The 19,037-nt window shown below is 41.5% G+C and overlaps 2 protein-coding genes across 3 annotated transcripts in view; one reads left to right on the forward strand and one right to left on the reverse strand.

Moving 5' to 3' along the window:
• The window catches only part of LOC138947781 (dual 3',5'-cyclic-AMP and -GMP phosphodiesterase 11A-like), a 53,105-nt gene that overhangs the window by 20,000 nt on the left and 14,068 nt on the right, over positions 1-19,037 (forward strand). The window lies entirely within an intron of this gene.
• Positions 2,148-18,976, reverse strand: LOC138947769 (uncharacterized). 2 transcript variants are annotated; one of them, XM_070319329.1, is made up of 8 exons: positions 18,574-18,976; positions 16,739-16,795; positions 13,189-13,782; positions 12,016-12,609; positions 10,563-10,724; positions 7,483-9,529; positions 6,464-6,688; positions 2,148-4,616 (listed from the first exon to the last, which is right to left on the reverse strand). In XM_070319329.1, exons 1-5 carry the CDS (start codon positions 18,634-18,636, stop codon positions 10,632-10,634), a joined length of 1,401 nt encoding a protein of 466 aa, XP_070175430.1. In that variant the 5' UTR covers positions 18,637-18,976; the 3' UTR covers positions 2,148-4,616; positions 6,464-6,688; positions 7,483-9,529; positions 10,563-10,631. The 2 variants fall into 2 exon arrangements, with proteins under 2 accessions (XP_070175430.1, XP_070175432.1); XM_070319331.1 differs by having other exon boundaries at positions 18,013-18,976.

The raw sequence follows: 19,037 nt of genomic DNA on the forward strand, positions 1-19,037 counted from the left end.
TAGAGTCTGCACTGAATGTTGACTCTGGAAATACAAAAAAAATACCTGGGGTTCAAACCCTCAGCGGCCAGACCGACTGGCTTACAAACCAGACGTGCTAACCACTACGCTACGTCCCCGCCATTGTAAATATCAATACAGGGCATATTCCTGCCAAGTTAATGGGGTTTAGGTTCCATAGCTTCCGAGAAAAGCCCAATGTTAAAGTTTGTGGAGGTCGGCGGAAAAGCAGAGTTACTACCCTTATTTTTTGTTGACTATGACAAACAAAGTATGAACGTGATCAGTTTGATGGGATGATCATGAGCAATCCTACAAAGTTTGATGCAATTCTGAAGAATAGTCTGTGAGATACAGAACCTCAGGTTTTTACCTTTCTTTCTTTATTTGGTGTTTAACGTCGTTTTCAACCATTCAAGGTTATATCGCGACGGGGAAAGGGGGGAGATGGGATAGGGGAAAGGGGGGAGATGGGATAAAGCCACTTGTTAATTGTTTCTTGTTCACAAAAGCACTAATCAAAAAATTGCTCCAGGGGCTTGCAATGTAGTACAATATATATGACCTTACTGGGAGAATGCAAGTTTCCAGTACAAAGGACTAAACATTTCTTACATACTGCTTGACTAAAATCTTTACAAACATTGACTATATTCTATACTTTCTTTCTTTCTTTCTTTATTTGGTGTTTAACGCCGTTTTCAACCATTCAAGGTTATATCGCGACGGGGAAAGGGGGGGGGGGGAGATGGGATAGGGGAAAGGGGGGAGATGGGATAGAGCCACTTGTTGATTGTTTCTTGTTCACAAAAGCACTAATCAAAAAATTGCTCCAGGGGCTTGCAACGTAGTACAATGTATTACCTTACTGGGAGAATGCAAGTTTCCAGTACAAAGGACTTAACATTTCTTACATACTGCTTGACTAAAATCTTTACAAACATTGACTATATTCTATACAAGAAACATTTAACAAGGGTAAAAGGAGAAACAGAACCGTTAGTCGCCTCTTACGACATGCTGGGTAGCATCTTTCTCGTCCCAACCAATATGGGACTCCCCCTAACCCGCGGGGGGTACTATATTCTATACAAGAAACACTTAACAAGGGTAAAAGGAGAAACAGAACCATTAGTCGCCTCTTACGACATGCTGGGAAGCATCGGGTAAATTCTTTCTCGTCCAATATGGGACTCCCTCTAACCCGCGGTTTTTTTTTTACCTTCTAAGCCCCCCTGTGACCTTGAAAAACGTCAAAAGTAATTCATATTAGGAACAGTTGTAAAGATCAAAACAGGGCATATTCCTGCCAAGTCTAAAAGATTTTGCTTCCATAGCTTCCAAGAAAAGCCCAATGTTAAAGTTTGTTGAGGTCGAGGTAAAAGCAGAGTTACTGCCTCTGTTTTGTTTGATGAATAGTCTCTAAGATACAGAACATCATTGTTTTCTTTGAAGCTGTGACCTTGAAAAAGGTCAAAGGTCATCCAATCAGGTATCAACCCATAGAGCTCAATGAGGGTCATCATCACACAAAGTTTGAAACATGTTACATATTGTTTCCATGTTAAGGGCAAATTGTTACAGTTTTGACATGGCCGTACAGCCAGACATACACGCGACATTACATAGACTCTTTATGATTCTTATGAGCCAAAAATTAGAAATCCCGAGAGATCAAGCACACACATCAAGCGATTTCCCTGTACAGTCATGTCTCTCTACAAATAGTGCAAATCCTGAGAGATCAAGCATACAAATCAAGAGTTTTCCCTGTACAGTCATGTCTCCATAGAAAAAGTAGAACCCCTGAGAGATCAAGCATACAAATCAAGAGTTTTCCCTGTACAGTCATGTCTCCATAGAAAAAGTAGAACCCCTGAGAGATCAAGCATACAAATCAAGAGTTTTCCCTGTACAGTCATGTCTCCATAGAAAAAGTAGAACTCCTGAGAGATCAAGCACACAAATCAAGAGTTTTCCCTGTACGGTCATGTCTCAATACAAAAAGTAGATCTCCTGAGAGATCAAGCACACAAATCAAGAGTTTTCCCTGTACAGTCATGTCTCAATACAAAAAGTAGAACCCCTGAGAGATCAAGCATACAAATCAAGAGTTTTCCCTGTACAGTCATGTTTCAATACAAAAAGTAGATCTCCTGAGAGATCAAGCACACAAATCAAGAGTTTTCCCTGTACAGTCATGTCTCAATACAAAAAGTAGAACCCCTGAGAGATCAAGCATACAAATCAAGAGTTTTCCCTGTACAGTCATGTCTCAATACAAAAAAGTAGAAATCCTGCAAAATCAAGCACACATACCTTATAAGAAAGCTTAAAAGACAATACAAATTGATTCTGATTCTGAAAATTGATTCCGATTCTGATTCACACCAAGCGATTTCCATGTACAGTCATGTCTCTCTGCAAAAAGTATAAATCATGAGAGATCAAGCATACGTACAAATCAAGAGTTTTTCCTGTACAGTCATGTCTCAATACAAAACGTAGAACTCCTGAGAGATCAAGCACACAAATCAAGAGTTTTCCCTGTACAGTCATGTCTCAATACAAAACGTAGAAATCCCGAGAGATCAAGCACACAAATCAAGAGTTTTCCCTGTACAGTCATGTCTCAATACAAAACGTAGAAATCCCGAGAGATCAAGCACACAAATCAAGAGTTTTCCCTGTACAGTCATGTCTCAATGCAAAAAGTAGAACCCCTGAGAGATCAAGCATACAAATTAAGAGTTTTCCCTGTACAGTCATGTCTCCATACAAAAAGTAGATCTCCTGAGAGAGAAATCCCGAGAGATCAAGCACACAAATCATGTTTTCCCTGTACAGTCATGTCTCAATACAAAACGTAGAAATCCCGAGAGATCAAGCACACAAATCAAGTTTTCCCTGTACAGTCATGTCTCCATACAAAAAGTAGAACTCCTGAGAGATCAAGCATACAAATCAAGAGTTTTCCCTGTACAGTCATGTCTCCATACAAAAAGTAGAACTCCTGAGAGATCAAGCACACAAATCAAGAGTTTTCCCTGTACAGTCATGTCTCAATACAAAACGTAGAAATCCCGAGAGATCAAGCACACAAATCAAGTTTTCCCTGTACAGTCATGTCTCAATGCAAAAAGTAGAACTCCTGAGAGATCAAGCACACAAATCAAGAGTTTTCCCTGTACGGTCATGTCTCAATACAAAAAGTAGATCTCCTGAGAGATCAAGCACACAAATCAAGAGTTTTCCCTGTACAGTCATGTCTCAATACAAAAAGTAGAACCCCTGAGAGATCAAGCATACAAATTAAGAGTTTTCCCTGTACAGTCATGTCTCAATACAAAAAAGTAGAAATCCTGCAAAATCAAGCACACATACCTTATAAGAAAGCTTAGAAGACAATACAAATTGATTCTGATTCTGAAAATTGATTCCGATTCTGATTCACACCAAGCGATTTCCATGTACAGTCATGTCTCTCTGCAAAAAGTATAAATCCTGAGAGATCAAGCATACTAATCAAGAGTTTTCCCTGTACAGTCATGTCTCAATACAAAACGTAGAAATCCTGAGAGATCAACCACATTGTTAGGAAACGCTGTCGTTGCTGAGCTTTGGTTTAGTTTTGTGTGTTGCATGTAGTTGACTTTTTTGTACTTTGTGGGAAAGTACCGATATTATATTTTGTAAACACAATATTTATGTTTGGACGAGAATGCAGGTGAACTTTCTAATTATTCCGGATGCTGGCGCTCACGTGGTGCGCAGGCTGTTATGGGTAACTGAGCAAGGTCAGTTCATAGCAACGGCTATGGCTTTTCGTTTTGCTTGGTTACCACCCTTCTAAGGGCAGGTATTTTGAGTGTTTTTTTCGACATCTAGCATGTGAGATTGAAGTCAATGTATTTATGAGAATTGGAGTAAGAATATGTAATTTAATGGCTTTTGTCAAAATCAGTAAACACAGCTGAGAACTAATTCTCAACTGATAAAAAAAACTGTGTCTTAGAATGACTAGAACTGAATGATGTTCCTGACAATACTCTGTTAACAAAAAGTGACAACCACAGCATGAACAACAGTGATCTCAATGACTAGTCGACTCGCACGGTTGGCCTAGTGGTAAGGCGTCCGCCCCGTGATCGGGAGGTCGTGGGTTCGAACCCCGGCCGGGTCATACCTAAGACTTTAAAATTGGCAATCTAGTGGCTGCTCCGCCTGGCGTCTGGCATTATGGGGTTAGTGCTAGGACTGGTTGGTCCGGTGTCAGAATAATGTGACTGGGTGAGACATGAAGCCTGTGCTGCGACTTCTGTCTTGTGTGTGGCGCACCTTATATGTCAAAGCAGCACCGCCCTGATATGGCCCTTCGTGGTCGGCTGGGCGTTAAGCAAACAAACAAACAAAAAATGACTAGTCCTTGCACCTGTTCTTTTGGATTCTGTTTCTTACAAAATCTTTGACGTTTCGCCACGTCCTGTTCTTGAGAGCCTTATCCTCTATGAGACACTTGACAATAACCTCTTTGCCAGGCAGATGACCCAGGAGGATGTAGCTTTCCAGGTGTCTGAGCACAGCGCTGACTTCATCATCAGACCAGGCTTTCCTTGCTGCACAGAGAAAAATGATACAATGCTTGAGAATTTCCTCAGATTAAACACAGACAACACCACAACAGACAGCAAACAATTACAAAAGCACTACCTTCACAACTTATGTCATGGCACTGGGGAATAGAACTGTCCAAAACAAACTTTCAGAAAAAGCACATTCCAAAAATACGTAAAATTGTATTGTATAATGCACAAGAAGAGAAAGTTTTCCAGTCATGTGTCAGTAACTTGTAACTTGTTTTTCATGTGGGTTCTGAGCAGACGAAAACCAAGGAAGCCTTGTCAAATGTTTACATTTCTATGCACATTTGGTCAGTGATTTGACGAAAAGCTCGCGCTCAGACATGCAAGTTCCGCAAAGACTGATAACTTACTAAAAAAGAAGAGCAAACGCTCGATTGAGTCACTTTCGACGTAGAAAAAGGTCATGGTGGTCGAAACATTATCAAAACATAGGTCAAAGGTCAACTTAACATGGATATAAGTGTACATCATACCCGAGTACGCTAGTACTTGGGCTCAGCAGACTTTAATTGTGTGTCTGTCTGTCTGTCTGTCTGTCTGGATTTAACAGCTTATTGCTGGGAAACTACTGGGCGCAGTTCGTTCAAAAGTTGATACACTAACTTGATAATAGGTCCGATTGATCGTATTAAAACTTCATAATGTTAGCTGGGACCTAAATGCGAAATAATCCACAAAAACGACTCTTGGCGGTGGGCGCAATTCGCGGTGGGATAGAACTGCTGTTCGGCTAATAGAACTGCCAGCCAGCCACCGACACCTACAGGCTTTGCGTGCATGTGCCACTTCGCGTGCGCGCGACCTGAAGTTAGCACTCTAGGCATTTGAGTTCACTGGCAAAATTGTCAGAGTTAATGGCTTGGTGGAAAGCACGTCCGCCTATGGCCAAAGTGATCCGGGTTCGATTCCCGGCATAGGCGATTTATTTTATCTATTTTTTTTTAAATTCTTGTTTACTATTGTTTATCCCCGAGTACGCTAGTACTTGGGCTCAGCAGACTTTAATTTTTCACAAAAACGACTTAACAGTGGGAGGAATTCACACCGGCGGGGCAACACGCAGCCTGATAGAACAGCCAGCCAGCTCGCTGGTTATTTCCCGCATCATCACACGCACGCAGAGGATTTTTGTAGGTCAGGTTGTGGGAAAGTCCACAATGTTCCACAGGGGAACTGGTTGTGTTTGTATTGTTCATTTTCTCACAGTGATGTTGATGGTTTTTACACATATTATGAGGAACTTTTCTCAGATGTTGGATCCCGAGACCAGCCTCTCGTTTACGATTGTAGAGATCGATCAGCACACACAGAACAATCGCTTAAGTTTAATTTCAGAAACCAACATTCACACCACAGGCATTCCAAACATTTATATTGTTAAGTTATGAAGAGGGTCGGCAGTATATTTTTCACTGTGATCAAATAAAAGAGAAAGGCCAGTCACCACACACATCCTCGGCTCGCATGCAATGCATTTATATAGCAAAGGGAATGCCTGTAATTCACACAGAGCAATCACTTGGTCTTAAACGTGCACAAGACAAAAACTTTCATACTGGGGGAGCGAGCCAGTCTGAAGAGTACTCGGGTCCAGCGCGAGCGTTTTTTATTCCTTCAATTATCCGATCCTCTGAATAATAATTATACATTATTCACTGCTGTTTGATGCGTCGAGGTCAGATGCCATGATTGTTTCACCTGTCAGTGCAAAAGTTACCCCGAAGTCCGTAGGGCTGAGGGGCAACATTTGCACCGACAGGTGAAACAATCATGGCATCTGACCTCGACGCATCAAACAAAGGTGAAAAATGAGAGCGTACCACCAGAAGACTGAAGCGATCCAGGTGACTGTGTCGCACCAGAAGACTGAAGCGATCCAGATGAGAGCTTACCACCAGAAGACTGAAGCGATCCAGGTGACCGTGTCGCACCAGAAGACTGAAGCGATCCAGATGAGAGCGTACCACCAGAAGACTGAAGCGATCCAGATGACCCTGTCTGGCCACACAGCTGCGGATATCCAGTGAAGTTGTGGTGTCCTTGTCCTGAAATAAAAAAAAAGAGTAAAATTAAAAAGTCTCTTTTTGGATACCAGGGCCGTGGTTTACTTAAAAATGCTGTCAGGGTCTCCGCCAAGTTGTGGGAAGAAACAAACATCTTGACAAAAGTCTCGCAATAACTTTGACCAATCATACAAGCGCTCAATTCCCACCGTGTTAAACGTAAACCAGCTGCTCAAAATGCAGCCCTTCCCAGTCTGTGTCCGTACAATTTGACGGTTTTGACCCTTTCAATACGTATCAGATTTACGCCGTCGACCTGCTCCACTGAATTTAACAAGTTTTCCAACGAAACAAAAGTTTTACCGACAATAAACTTCCAGATCCATCTTCTTTAGCCAAGTAGGCAACGACGAAAACGTAAAAAAACAAACGATGGCGGTCAGTCTCGAGAGAACTGATTACTAAGATTAGTCATACAAGCACACAAGTCCCGTGCATCTTTTGAGCCGAGTTCAATACGTGATTTATGGCTCGCGCTTGCTGGCTTCTGATTGCGCGGTGCAATAATATTAAAATAAGGCTCACGATTGCTGGCTTTTGATTGTGGTTCAATAATATTAAAATAAGGCTCGCGCTGGGCTGCATTTGATTGGAGTAGAGTTTTGACTTGATTGACAGGTGGTAGGGTCCATTCAGCTCTTGCTGTGTTAATTAACAGTTTAACGAAAAAATCCTGCCTTAGTATGGCCACCAGCTCATCTCCTCTAGTGCTTGTCAATGAAATTTGATACCAAGCATTATATAGAAACAAATCATTTTCTAATTAGTTCAAATACCTTTTTGTGAGGCTGCTGTTTGAGGATGGGTATCTTCTTCATCGTCGTCGTTCTCCTCGTCAACAATGATGTCATCGCTGATGTCGACACTGTCCAGAGAAGTTGGGTTTATTATTTCTCCTTTCTCCAACTGAATGAGAAGTTTTGCCACTTTCGTCACTTGAAGCGCTGCAGAAGGTAATCTATAGTAACGTCTGTGTGTGCGAATGTCATGACCCAGAAACTGAGCAACAACGTCAAGCTCATTGTCTGCAAGATTGTAGAGTTGAGTCATTGTGGCTACGTGCTTTCTCAAGGATGTGGACGTAATAAGTTCAGGGTGCTGCAAATCTGCTTGTTGGCAATGAATCTTCAGAGTGTCACTTCCGCGAATGTGTCCATTTCTATCACCATGACCAAAGCAGCTTTGAGAGAAAACAAAGTTGTTTGTTTCAGGAATGCCAGCTTCTTGACGAGATGCAATGAGTGTTTCAAAAGAATCTACCAAATTTGCTGTCAGCAAAATTGGAACGATTGTGCCAGTTTTGCCAATAATCTCCACCCTTTGTAATGATTTACTCAAAGCTTGTTCAAATGAAGGCAAGCTGTGCAGAATGTCATCACTTGTATCAAGCTGACGGTTTTCAAAATCTTGAACTTTCATTTTGGACACTTCTCCAGATCTTCGGCGGTTGAAGAGGATCACTTGACTGAGTAGAGCTTTACAAAGTGAATGTCGAGCTGTTGTTTTGTCCCGAGAAGAAGAAGCGTTTTTCATGTCCTTTTTTGCATCCTCTGCAACCTGTGATAGGTGCGACGAGAGCTTTTGTATATCTTTCGAGAGTGGAAGTCGCTGCACATTGTTCTGATGTCTTCTGTAAAGAGTTCTTGCGGCTGACGACGAAACCCATTCATTCCACCGAACATCGAAGACTTCTATGAAGTGCTTGCACTGCTGTCTCAGTTGCATGTCATTTTGCTCAATGGCCTTTGCTTGCATCAACAAGGTGCATCTTTTCAAAGTGTGGCCAATTTTCTTTGCCGTTGATGGGTTTTTGAAGTCGGACGACTCTTTTGAAAATTCACAAAGTACACGTGTAGCTTGGACAATAGTACTGAACATGTCCGGTTTCAGAAAATCAATCAACTGTCCATTCTGATTGCCACTTTCTTTCCTGAGTGCAAGTACAAGGCGTGCTATTTCTCTCAGTTTATTTCGAATGTAAGCATGTCGATCGGAATCAAACCCATTCTTCCTCGTCTCTCGCAGTGCAAGTTCCCGAATCGTTATATCTGTTTTAACAATCATGCCCACTGGGTCATTTTTCACATGTTCCAATATTTCACGCAGCTTTTCTTCGTCATGGTCCCTGGTGATTTTACTCCCCGGGACAGCAGGAAGAAGAAGTCTTCCAGCAACAACCTTTCCTTTTGAAGACTTGCAACAGGGTTTTACGCACTTATGACGGTACATGTCCTTCGAATTGAAATAACCGTAACACTCTGGACAAGGTACAAAGTCTTTCACTTGCTTTTCTTCTTTGGCACTTTTGCGCTTTACCACAATTTCCCCTTTGCCTTCTTCCCAAACTTTCCGGTTATGCCTATGATCCCCTAAATTTCTCATCTTTGACAATTCTTTTTTCTTGTCTTTCCTCGATGCATGAAACAATGGAACAAGAATGGACTCATCTCTGTGAAAACTATTGAAATGTCTTTCCAACTTTGTTGTAGACAAACCACACACAAGACACCAATGAGATTTATCTTTTTTCTTCTTTTTTGGTCCATCTCCTGAACTTTGATCAACAGTAAAGCCAGTAATTTCAGGCTCTTGCTTGTCAGAGGAAGAATGACATGTGGAAGAAATATCGCAACGTTGCAATGTTGACGGAGCATTTGGATTTTCAAGTGGAACCGATAAGTAAGGAAAAGGGGAGGGTATTGTTTGCTCATTTACAGCAGAACTGTCAGAGTCAGAAACATGGTCCTTTTGAGACTCATCGTTGGGAATCCATGTTGGGTCTGTGTCCGACAAATCGTAGTCCGAACTGGCACTGTCTTTGTCCTGAAACATAAATGAAAGGGGTTTATCACATATGCTACATGCATTTTAGGTAAGAGAGCATGGGTCGTTAGTCAAGTAATTGCTGAATGCCTTTCAATTGGAGTTATTTCTAAGATCGTCTCAAACACAACTGCACCGTTGTCAATCTCACCACGTGCTTCAAATTCTTTCTGTATCATTCCTTATTGAAGTTATTCCCATGAACATAATTAATTTTCCAAAGTATTCTTATTATTTCGGTGACAAGATGGTAACTTCTTCTTTTTCTACCTCTGTGTTCCTGAGCTTTTTACTCTCAGGGTCACCTTATGGTGAGTCTTGCATGCCACACTGTTTTTACCCCGCCACTCAAGTGACTCATAAATTATCTTTCTGAAATTTACAGCTGTAATTGTTTTAGTTTGTTTAACTGTTCAATACATTTATAAGCAAGCTGTTGTTTTAAACTTTGACTAGTATTTTCTGCTTCTCTCTCTCTCTGATTTTTTCTCCATTGCTCAAGATCGAAAGTCAATGCCCTCATTTGAAATTCGTTTACGTTTGTATACCCCCCAAATGATTTTTCTTTGTTTTTATACCCCCAAGCAAGCAATAATAACGTGATTTTTTAATTTATTACGTGAAATACCCTCAATTGTACGTGATGGGAAACACTGTAAAACAATATGCAATAAGCTTCAATCTTCTTTACAATTCAGCCAAACTATATATATCCTCTGTAGGATTAAGTCTCACTCTGGTAAGTTGCCGTAAAACAGTTCAGGGGACTACCACTATATTGCAGTCCAGTATATTGTGAATTCGGCTATATCGCACCAACATGCTTGTAGCCCACTTGAACACAAGTGTTTTTAAATGCCTTCCACTACAACGCAAATACATATCGCGGTCCAATCTCTTGTACTTCCTTTGCAGATTTATTTTCCGCAACAGAGAATCGAATCGTCCCAGTAGGCTATCAGTGAAAGGCGACAGTTTTCTCGCCTTTGTTAACTCGGTAAGGGTTTTTCGGACATATATGTAAACTGCTGACCTGGATGAGCCTGTCACGTGGGCGAAGGCGTCCATCGGAAAGTGCCGGATCCTGCACCCCGGCCTTCATTTAGCGGCCCCCTGTGGTGCTGGCACACCCAACCACCGTGAAGCCCAGGCCTCCCGCCGAGCTCTTCTCTAGATCCACCGTGAAATCCTGTAACTGACAAAGGGTAGAGAAATGATTCAATCTCTTCTCTAGATCCACCATAAAATCCTGTTACTGATGCAGGGTAGTAGAATGATTTTTTTCTTTCTTTCTTGAACTTTTTACTGTGTCAGGGTTGCCTTATGGTGAGAGTATTGCGTGCCAGACTGCTTTTCCTACCCCGCTACGCGGGCAGCAAGACGCCAACTTCAGGGGAAGGCGTGCTGGATATCTTTGTGTTTCCGAGCCCCTAGACTTTCGCGGGAAACTCGGGATCTTGAAGTTTAAAATGTGCATTAATCTTTCTGCATGCGTTAGCACACGAGGGTGGTACAAACCTTCTGGTCTCCCCTCAAGTTGATTCTGGTACCTGGGCTCGATCCACAGTCAGCCAAATCAACCAGACGCTCCAACCAACAACGCTACAACCCCCGACAAGTGATTTCATCTCTTCTATCCACCGTAAAATCCTGCAACTACCACAGGGTTGTGAAATTCTCAGGCATTGTACAAAGTCGGAAGCAACTTTCGCTGAAAAGTTGCTTCTTGAACAATTCTCCATCATTTTCTGCAAAGATTTCACACTAATTGACTAAACACTAAAACAGGCTAAGAAATGGTGGTTCCAATCGGACAGACTTTGCTGATATCCGCAAATTTGTTGAAGGGTACCATGTGCCTGAATGATGTAATCCACCGCAAAAAAGCAAGAAAGTGTTATTGCCGGGAATTCTAGTCCACAGAAAAAATCCTGTAACTGACACAGGGTAATGAAATCTACTGCAGAAATGTAAAAAGCCATTTCAAAGAAAGCAAAATAAATGCATAAGTGATCCCTCTCAACTAAAATTTGGGTTCAGAATGGAAAATGATGAAATGACCTGTCCCCCAGACTAAAACTTCCATTGCAATATCTTAGGTGTGTGCAATGCAGTGAAATTTCTTACCTATAACAGTATAAGCATATAATTATGATAATCTATTCGAGTAAAAAGTAAGTAAAAACAAATTTTAAAAAATGGAAGTAAAACTAAAAGCTTTATACAATAGGGGTGAAATTTGTACATGTCAGCCCACATATTAGACTTAGCATTCATTTTTACTATAGTTTTATCCCTCCATGTTCGACTTGGAGGTACTACAAGCTTTAATGTGTCTGTCTTTCCCAACTGTTGTTTAGGTAACCCTGGGTTTCGTATTTGAACACCCCTGTTTTGTCATTGAAGTAACTTGCCAGAAAAACAACAGTTTTGTCTTTTTATAAACTCATAACTGATGAGTGAGGGGGAAAAGAGAAAAGGATTACCTGGTCATCGTTCAAGATCTCTTTCTTATCAGCAGTTTGACTGTTTTCAGTCACAGCGGTGTTGGTCACTCTCTCCTGACACATGAGCACAACGACAGAATCCGCCGAGCACACGCTGGCCGGAGATTTGTTCTTTATCATATCAGCCGGAGACACATCTCCCTTGTCGCCGCCACGACCTCTGCTAAGGTTGTCGAGGAGACTATCGTCAGCAGCAGCTGCCACAATGAAGGCTGCGTCAAGGTCAAAATCTTCATCACCACCATCAACGTCATGGTGATATTTTTCAGCAACGGTGTAAATCCTCTCAAACTCTGATCTAGAACTGTCCAAGACATCAGAGTTGATGTCGCTTTCAGTGTTGTTGGATTGTTCTTCCACTCGCAGCTCCCTCAGGTTGAGGGGAGGGGGCTGGGCGACGATGGAGATGTTGTGCTTGTTGACGGGCGTGGCAGCCGACGAGGCGAAGGCTGACGGAGGGGAGATGGGGGTTTCCCGACCCCCCTCTGCGATGGAGAAGGAGTCGGCAGCATGTAAGGCTGGCTGGGACTGGTGTTGTTGTTGTCTTTCCTGCAGTGAAAGTCTCTCCTGAACCTGAAAGTTTCATGAATAAAAAGTTGAGAGTTTTCCTTCAAGCTAACAGAAAAATAAGCTCTGTACTTATCTAGTCAATCACAATCCGGTTTATTACTGTAGATTTGCTATTGTGTTACTGAACAGAAAGGCTAGTTATCTCACTTATTTTTTTGATGACATAATTTGTAAAACGCTAAAGATGTTACTAATTTGATGTAAAGAACAATTCTACCAAGTTTGAAACAAATCCGATGAATAGTTTCAGAGATCTATATAACATTTCCAATTTTTCCTTCGAGGTTGCCCTGTGAATGATCTTAACAAGGGTCAACAAAACTAATGTTAAAGCGTTGGGGGTAATGATCAAACAAATTTTGAACTCAGTCACTTTTACTATAGTTTTATCTCTCCATGTTCGACTTGGAGGTACTACAAGCTTTAATGTGTCTGTCTTTCCCAACTGTTGTTTAGGTAACCCTGGGTTTCGTATTTGAACACCCCTGTTTTGTCATTGAAGTAACTTGCCAGAAAAACAACAGTTTTGTCTTTTTATAAACTCATAACTGATGAGTGAGGGGGAAAAGAGAAAAGGATTACCTGGTCATCGTTCAAGATCTCTTTCTTATCAGCAGTTTGACTGTTTTCAGTCACAGCGGTGTTGGTCACTCTCTCCTGACACATGAGCACAACGACAGAATCCGCCGAGCACACGCTGGCCGGAGATTTGTTCTTTATCGTATCAGCCGGAGACACATCTCCCTTGTCGCCGCCACGACCTCTGCTAAGGTTGTCGAGGAGACTGTCGTCAGCAGCAGCTGCCACAATGAAGGCTGCGTCAAGGTCAAAATCTTCATCACCACCATCAACGTCATGGTGATATTTTTCAGCAACGGTGTAAATCCTCTCAAACTCTGATCTAGAACTGTCCAAGACATCAGAGTTGATGTCGCTTTCAGTGTTGTTGGATTGTTCTTCCACTCGCAGCTCCCTCAGGTTGAGGGGAGGGGGCTGGGCGACGATGGAGATGTTGTGCTTGTTGACGGGCGTGGCAGCCGACGAGGCGAAGGCTGACGGAGGGGAGATGGGGGTTTCCCGACCCCCCTCTGCGATGGAGAAGGAGTCGGCAGCATGTAAGGCTGGCTGGGACTGGTGTTGTTGTTGTCGTTCCTGCAGTGAAAGTCTCTCCTGTACCTGAAAGTTTCATGAATAAAAAGTTGAGAGTTTTCCTTCAAGCTAACAGAAAAATAAGCTCTGTACTTATCTAGTCAATCACAATCAGGTTTATTACTGTAGATTTGCTATTGTGTTACTGAACAGAAAGGCTAGTTATCTCTCTTATTTTTTTGATGACATAATTTGTAAAACGCTAATGTTACTAATTTGATGTAAAGAATTCTACCAAGTTTGAAACAAATCCGATGAATAGTTTCAGAGATCTATATAAAATTTCCAATTTTTCCTTCGAGGTTGCCCTGTGAGTGATCTTAACAAGGGTCAACAAAACTAATGTTAAAGCGTTGGGGGTAATGATCAAACAAAATTTGAACTCGGTCACTTTTATAGTTTCCGAGAAAAGTCCAACCTTAAGGTTGTGACACGTCATCCGTCTGGCCAGACTAAACACGGGCCGATTACAAATGAGTCACTTTTACTCAAGTGACTAAGAAACAGGATTTTGCTTTAAATTTCACCACAAAAGTTACAAAAATGGCTTTATTAAGCGGCTTTTTCTTAAGCATAACATATAGTGGACATTCCGGACCCTAAAAAATTCAGTTTTTAAAGTGGCTGGCTTTATCAACCGCAGCTTTATTAAGGATGGATTAATTCGTTGAAGTGTCTCTCACAGAATCAGCCGGGCTTTCAGGACTGTCACAGTCATTGTGTAATTAAGACAACCTGTAAATTACAGCCACAATTATGGCTGCAATGAGGAGAAATCAATATTTTATCATTTAATTTTGAAGCGCATCTAAAGTCACTGTTCACAGTACTTGCCACCAGGGCTAGAAATTAACCTTTTTCCTTGAGTGCAACCCGGGCCCATTACTGAAAAAGTTTGAGTGCCCTGATGGAACTATGAGTGCCTTCTGTTGACTAAAAGTCATTGTTTTCGATTTTTTTGCGTGCAAATCGGGCACCTTTGACGCGAACTTTGCGTGCCCGTCACCAACTTTCCGTGCAAAATTCACCAGGCACCCGTTAATTTCGAGCCCTAGCCACTGAGCACAACACAGTGACACATCAAACGGCTTTCTTTCTTTGAAAAAAGCGCACGCTGGGCAGTGAAAAAGCGTGCAGACTTACAGTCAGTCGCACTCGCAGAGACTCAAGGACAAATGCGCTGCGGAGAAATTCGCCTTTGTGGGACTGGGGTCTTATTAAGTTGGTTTCCAAGTCAAACTAAGTGAAAATTAAATACAGTGGTACTCCCCATGTAAGACCTCCCAAAATCTGACAAATTTAGGTCTTAAAAGGGGGGGGGGTCTTACAAGGGGGGTGAGGTCAGGTCAGAAAAAGACAGTGAGAGAGAAAAAATCAGTGACAGAGAGAAAGAGAGAAATACCTTCAGGGTCCGTCGAAGTTGTGGCATAATTACAGTTGTGGTTTGGTGAATTAATTTGATAATCTAATTCAATAAAAAGCAAGAGGTATGTATTTTTTCTGTTTTTTTTTTTACTTTAATTGTATCCTCTACATGTATTTAAAAAAATATTTGGGAGTCAAAAGAGTTTATGTTCATATGGGTGTCAGTATTTGGAAGAGGACTATACACCTGTCACAAAACCAACTCCAAACGCGTTCGTTGAGGTCACCATAAATACATTTCCTTGCCTTGGAGTATTTGCGGTCACAATTTTCGCCGGTCTCCCATCGATTGACCACGTTTTCTTGGTCGCTGACGATCGATTGAATCTGAGTTTTTCCTACCTCAAACGACCGCGCGATCGAAATTGCTGTTTCGCCCTTACGGCTCCGTTTCACCACTTCCACCCTCTGTTCCAGAGTCAAAAATGTCCTCTTCTTTCCGCGCGATTGAGTGTTTGAAGTTGAAGGAGAGTTCGAAGCCATGGTTGAAGAAGAAGATCGTTGATGCTCGCGCGTGTGTTTGTTGATTTTTCGAAAGGAAGTGGACAAAGAACAAAGTTCCTCCCAAGAACAATCAGGGACTGGAACGAGACCCCTTCATCCCTCCTCCTCTCACACCCCCAGGCCCCAGACTCCTGCATTGCGCAGGAGTCGAGTTCCTGCATTGTGCAGGAACTCCCCAGCCCCCAGTAGATTCTAGCTAGGTTTTTTTTTTTTTCTTTACTCTTTGGAATCTGCAACCCTCCACAATGTGACATAATGGTCAGCCTAAATGACCGTGGTCACAATATGGAAGAAGAAGAAGAAGAAGAAGAAGAAAGAAAAGGGCATGTTGGGATCGTAAAATTGTGAACGCCGGACATGCGCAATCGAGACCTAAACGCGTCGTCTGTTATATTTCCGGCCGAGTGATTTTTGCGATCTTTTTTCAGTGATTCAAGCAAAACGTTACGATTTTTTGTTAGGTTTTGATTTGAAAATGTCGTTACAAGGTCGCAAATTGTAACAACTAGTCGGTCGCAAATCGGGTTCTGGGGGGAGTCGGCCATGGGGGTGATTTATATAGCAAAACTAATCCGTCAGCAAGAATGAGGTCTGAGAAGGGAGAGGGTCTCTGATGGGGGGGTCGTTCGTCGGGAGTACCACTGTATTCATAAATTAATAGCTCATCAATGCGGCCATAATTCTGGCTGTAATTTACAGTTTGGCTTAATTACAACATGACTGTTATGTACAGCCTTAAAGACCGAGAGATTCTGTGAGAGAGAATTAACCGACTGTGTATCTTTAAGCGGCGTCCACTATATTTCTTTTCAGTCTACCTAAAGTTTCAGACCCACTCTTTTGGTCAAGATGTCAAAGTATACTATCGTGGTGTTACTTGACATTTCTGTGTGTATACGTAAACCAAATTATCAGTTAAAGAACAATTTTTTTTACCAGAGGAATTTTAAATTTTACATATATATTAAATAAGAAAACCAACATAACAAGTAATACTTAAGAACCTGCATTTCCCTGCAACATTTTCTTTAAAAAAAAGTATATATTTACTCACATGAGAAATTTTAATCTTCTTGCGGGACAATTCCACCATCACTTGCCCTCTTGTCATCTGAAAAAAAAGGTGTAAGTACTGTAAGATAAAAAGAAAGTGAGTATTTCATTGTTTGATGTTTCAAACATCAAACACATTTGGCCAAAAAATAGTGTCTGTGTCTGTTAACGAAGATAAAGACAAATAATTTATACAATTGCAAGTCAGTATTTGGTTATCTATTTTTTTCCATTTCATATAAGGAATTTGTTTTTGTGAATTAAACAATTTGGCGGGCATCACTCCTGCTGTACTTCCAGAACAATTTTGTTTTCACTTGTTTTATCATTCTGATTTTTTTCTCCAGGTATTTTTGAGGGAACTTCTTGGTTCGAACCTAAACGTAGGGACGATCAGAAGTCAAGTAGACAGTTAGTTTTACCCAATAATATTTTCAGTTACTTTTTAACGGTATTCATCTAATCCTTCAAAAACTACAGTGAAGGTTAACAAGAGCATGTTACATAAAGATCTACATAAAACAATGAGGAACATGCACACCAACTTTTATGTTGAGAAGTGAAATCAATCAGTTTCAACGCACAATTGCTGACTTCCCTTAGATGTATGTAATTATCGTGCTATCACTTAAAGTTAAAAAGATTATTAAATCACACCTGTAAGTAATCACAAAGTTACCACATCGAAAGTGTAGAAGTTATCACTTTTCAATCGCCGCAAAGGAAAAACCTATTCCAAAATGGTGAATCCGCAAATGTTTTCATTCATGCAGTTACTTTAGCATGCACGTTGCCCCCCCCCCCCCCCCCCACACACACACACACACACAACCGATATCAGCCGTATTGCTGGCTTTGCGATATTGCTAAAGACAATGCCCTAGTTTTCAATCAAAATGAGGCACTTCCCCAATGAGACAGATTATGAAGTAGCAGACGACAACATGTATGGTTTTCAAATGTGTGTCTGCAGCGTAAGTGAAGCTGTCAAAGATTCTGAAAAGGTGCCTTTGTAGAAATGCGCCATTTTCGCTGAATAGAAGTCGAAACCATGATCAGTTGATAACGTCCTGGATTTTTACAACAGATCTAGTCTAACTCTAACCACTTCTGAATTAAATTTCGTCACCAATGAAAATCTTAGGCAGAACAAATTGCAACCCGAAAAGTGCATTAGCATGATAACTCATGTAGCACTAATAACCTATGTCCCGACTGTATGTGTGAGGAATATTATTCACCCACGAATTTTTTCTCTCACTTCCACGCACCTACCGTATTTTGATCTGGTTATTTTTCAAACAACAGCACTCAGACGATTACTTTAGGGTTGCGGTGAAAGCCCAACCTGTATCCTTTCAAGTTCAGTTGGTTTCGAGGTGATCAGACAAAGCGAAGGACACTAAAACAATCAGAGTTTGACAGCCTTGAACGATTTCAGGCGATCTCCCTTGCGGCCATCTTTGCAGGTTTGCTTGACTCAGTTACTTGCCCTTTGCACGCCGTGTGCTATCCATCAGTCATCTTCTTTCAATTTGTTCCTCAAAGTTTTCATTTCAATTTAACAAATGTAAAACTAAGTAAAACTGGGTCTTTCGATTGATAAACTCATTCACTCGACGATGGACGTCGTCAGCTCGTTGAGTCAAGTTTTACGATTTCAACAAACTTCCGGTTACGCGACAACATCGCTGTGACGTCATGATAAAAAAAACAAGACTTCTTTACAAACCAACGTAATTTACAACTACTTCAAAATTATATGTCAACAAAATATATGTAGACTATATCATGCTTTCGTATATTATAAACATTAATCATCCAAATTAAACATACCGGCCTCTTTCGGTCACATCGGCTTCGCTGCTCTTGCCGCCGCTCTCTCCCTGCGGTGTCCATTTTCAGTGTCAACTGAAGTTTTGGCGCGCCGAACTTGTGTGTGAACTTGTGTGAGGAATTATACCGTGTATGCGCGGTCACCTATTACGCAAGAGGTGTGTAAAAAACATGCATCCGTGACATTTTACCTCCATTTTCCTGCCTGACGTAAAACGAAACGAAACTTAATTTGGGGGTATTTATTGACCGTTTTATACGGCTTTTGACAATATTTCCCTATGCTGCCGGCAGGATATACCGACCCGGCATCCTAATGAGGGTGTGTAAACTTGCAAAAGGCAGCTTAACGGGGCTCACACAAACACACACACACACACACACACACACACACACACACACACACATATACAAACACTGACCTGTCAGTCACACTCATAGTGTAGGTATTCAAAATCATAACT

The sequence above is a fragment of the Littorina saxatilis genome, linkage group LG14 (genome assembly GCF_037325665.1).
Source record: "Littorina saxatilis isolate snail1 linkage group LG14, US_GU_Lsax_2.0, whole genome shotgun sequence".
NCBI classification, from domain to species: Eukaryota; Metazoa; Mollusca; class Gastropoda; order Littorinimorpha; family Littorinidae; genus Littorina; species Littorina saxatilis.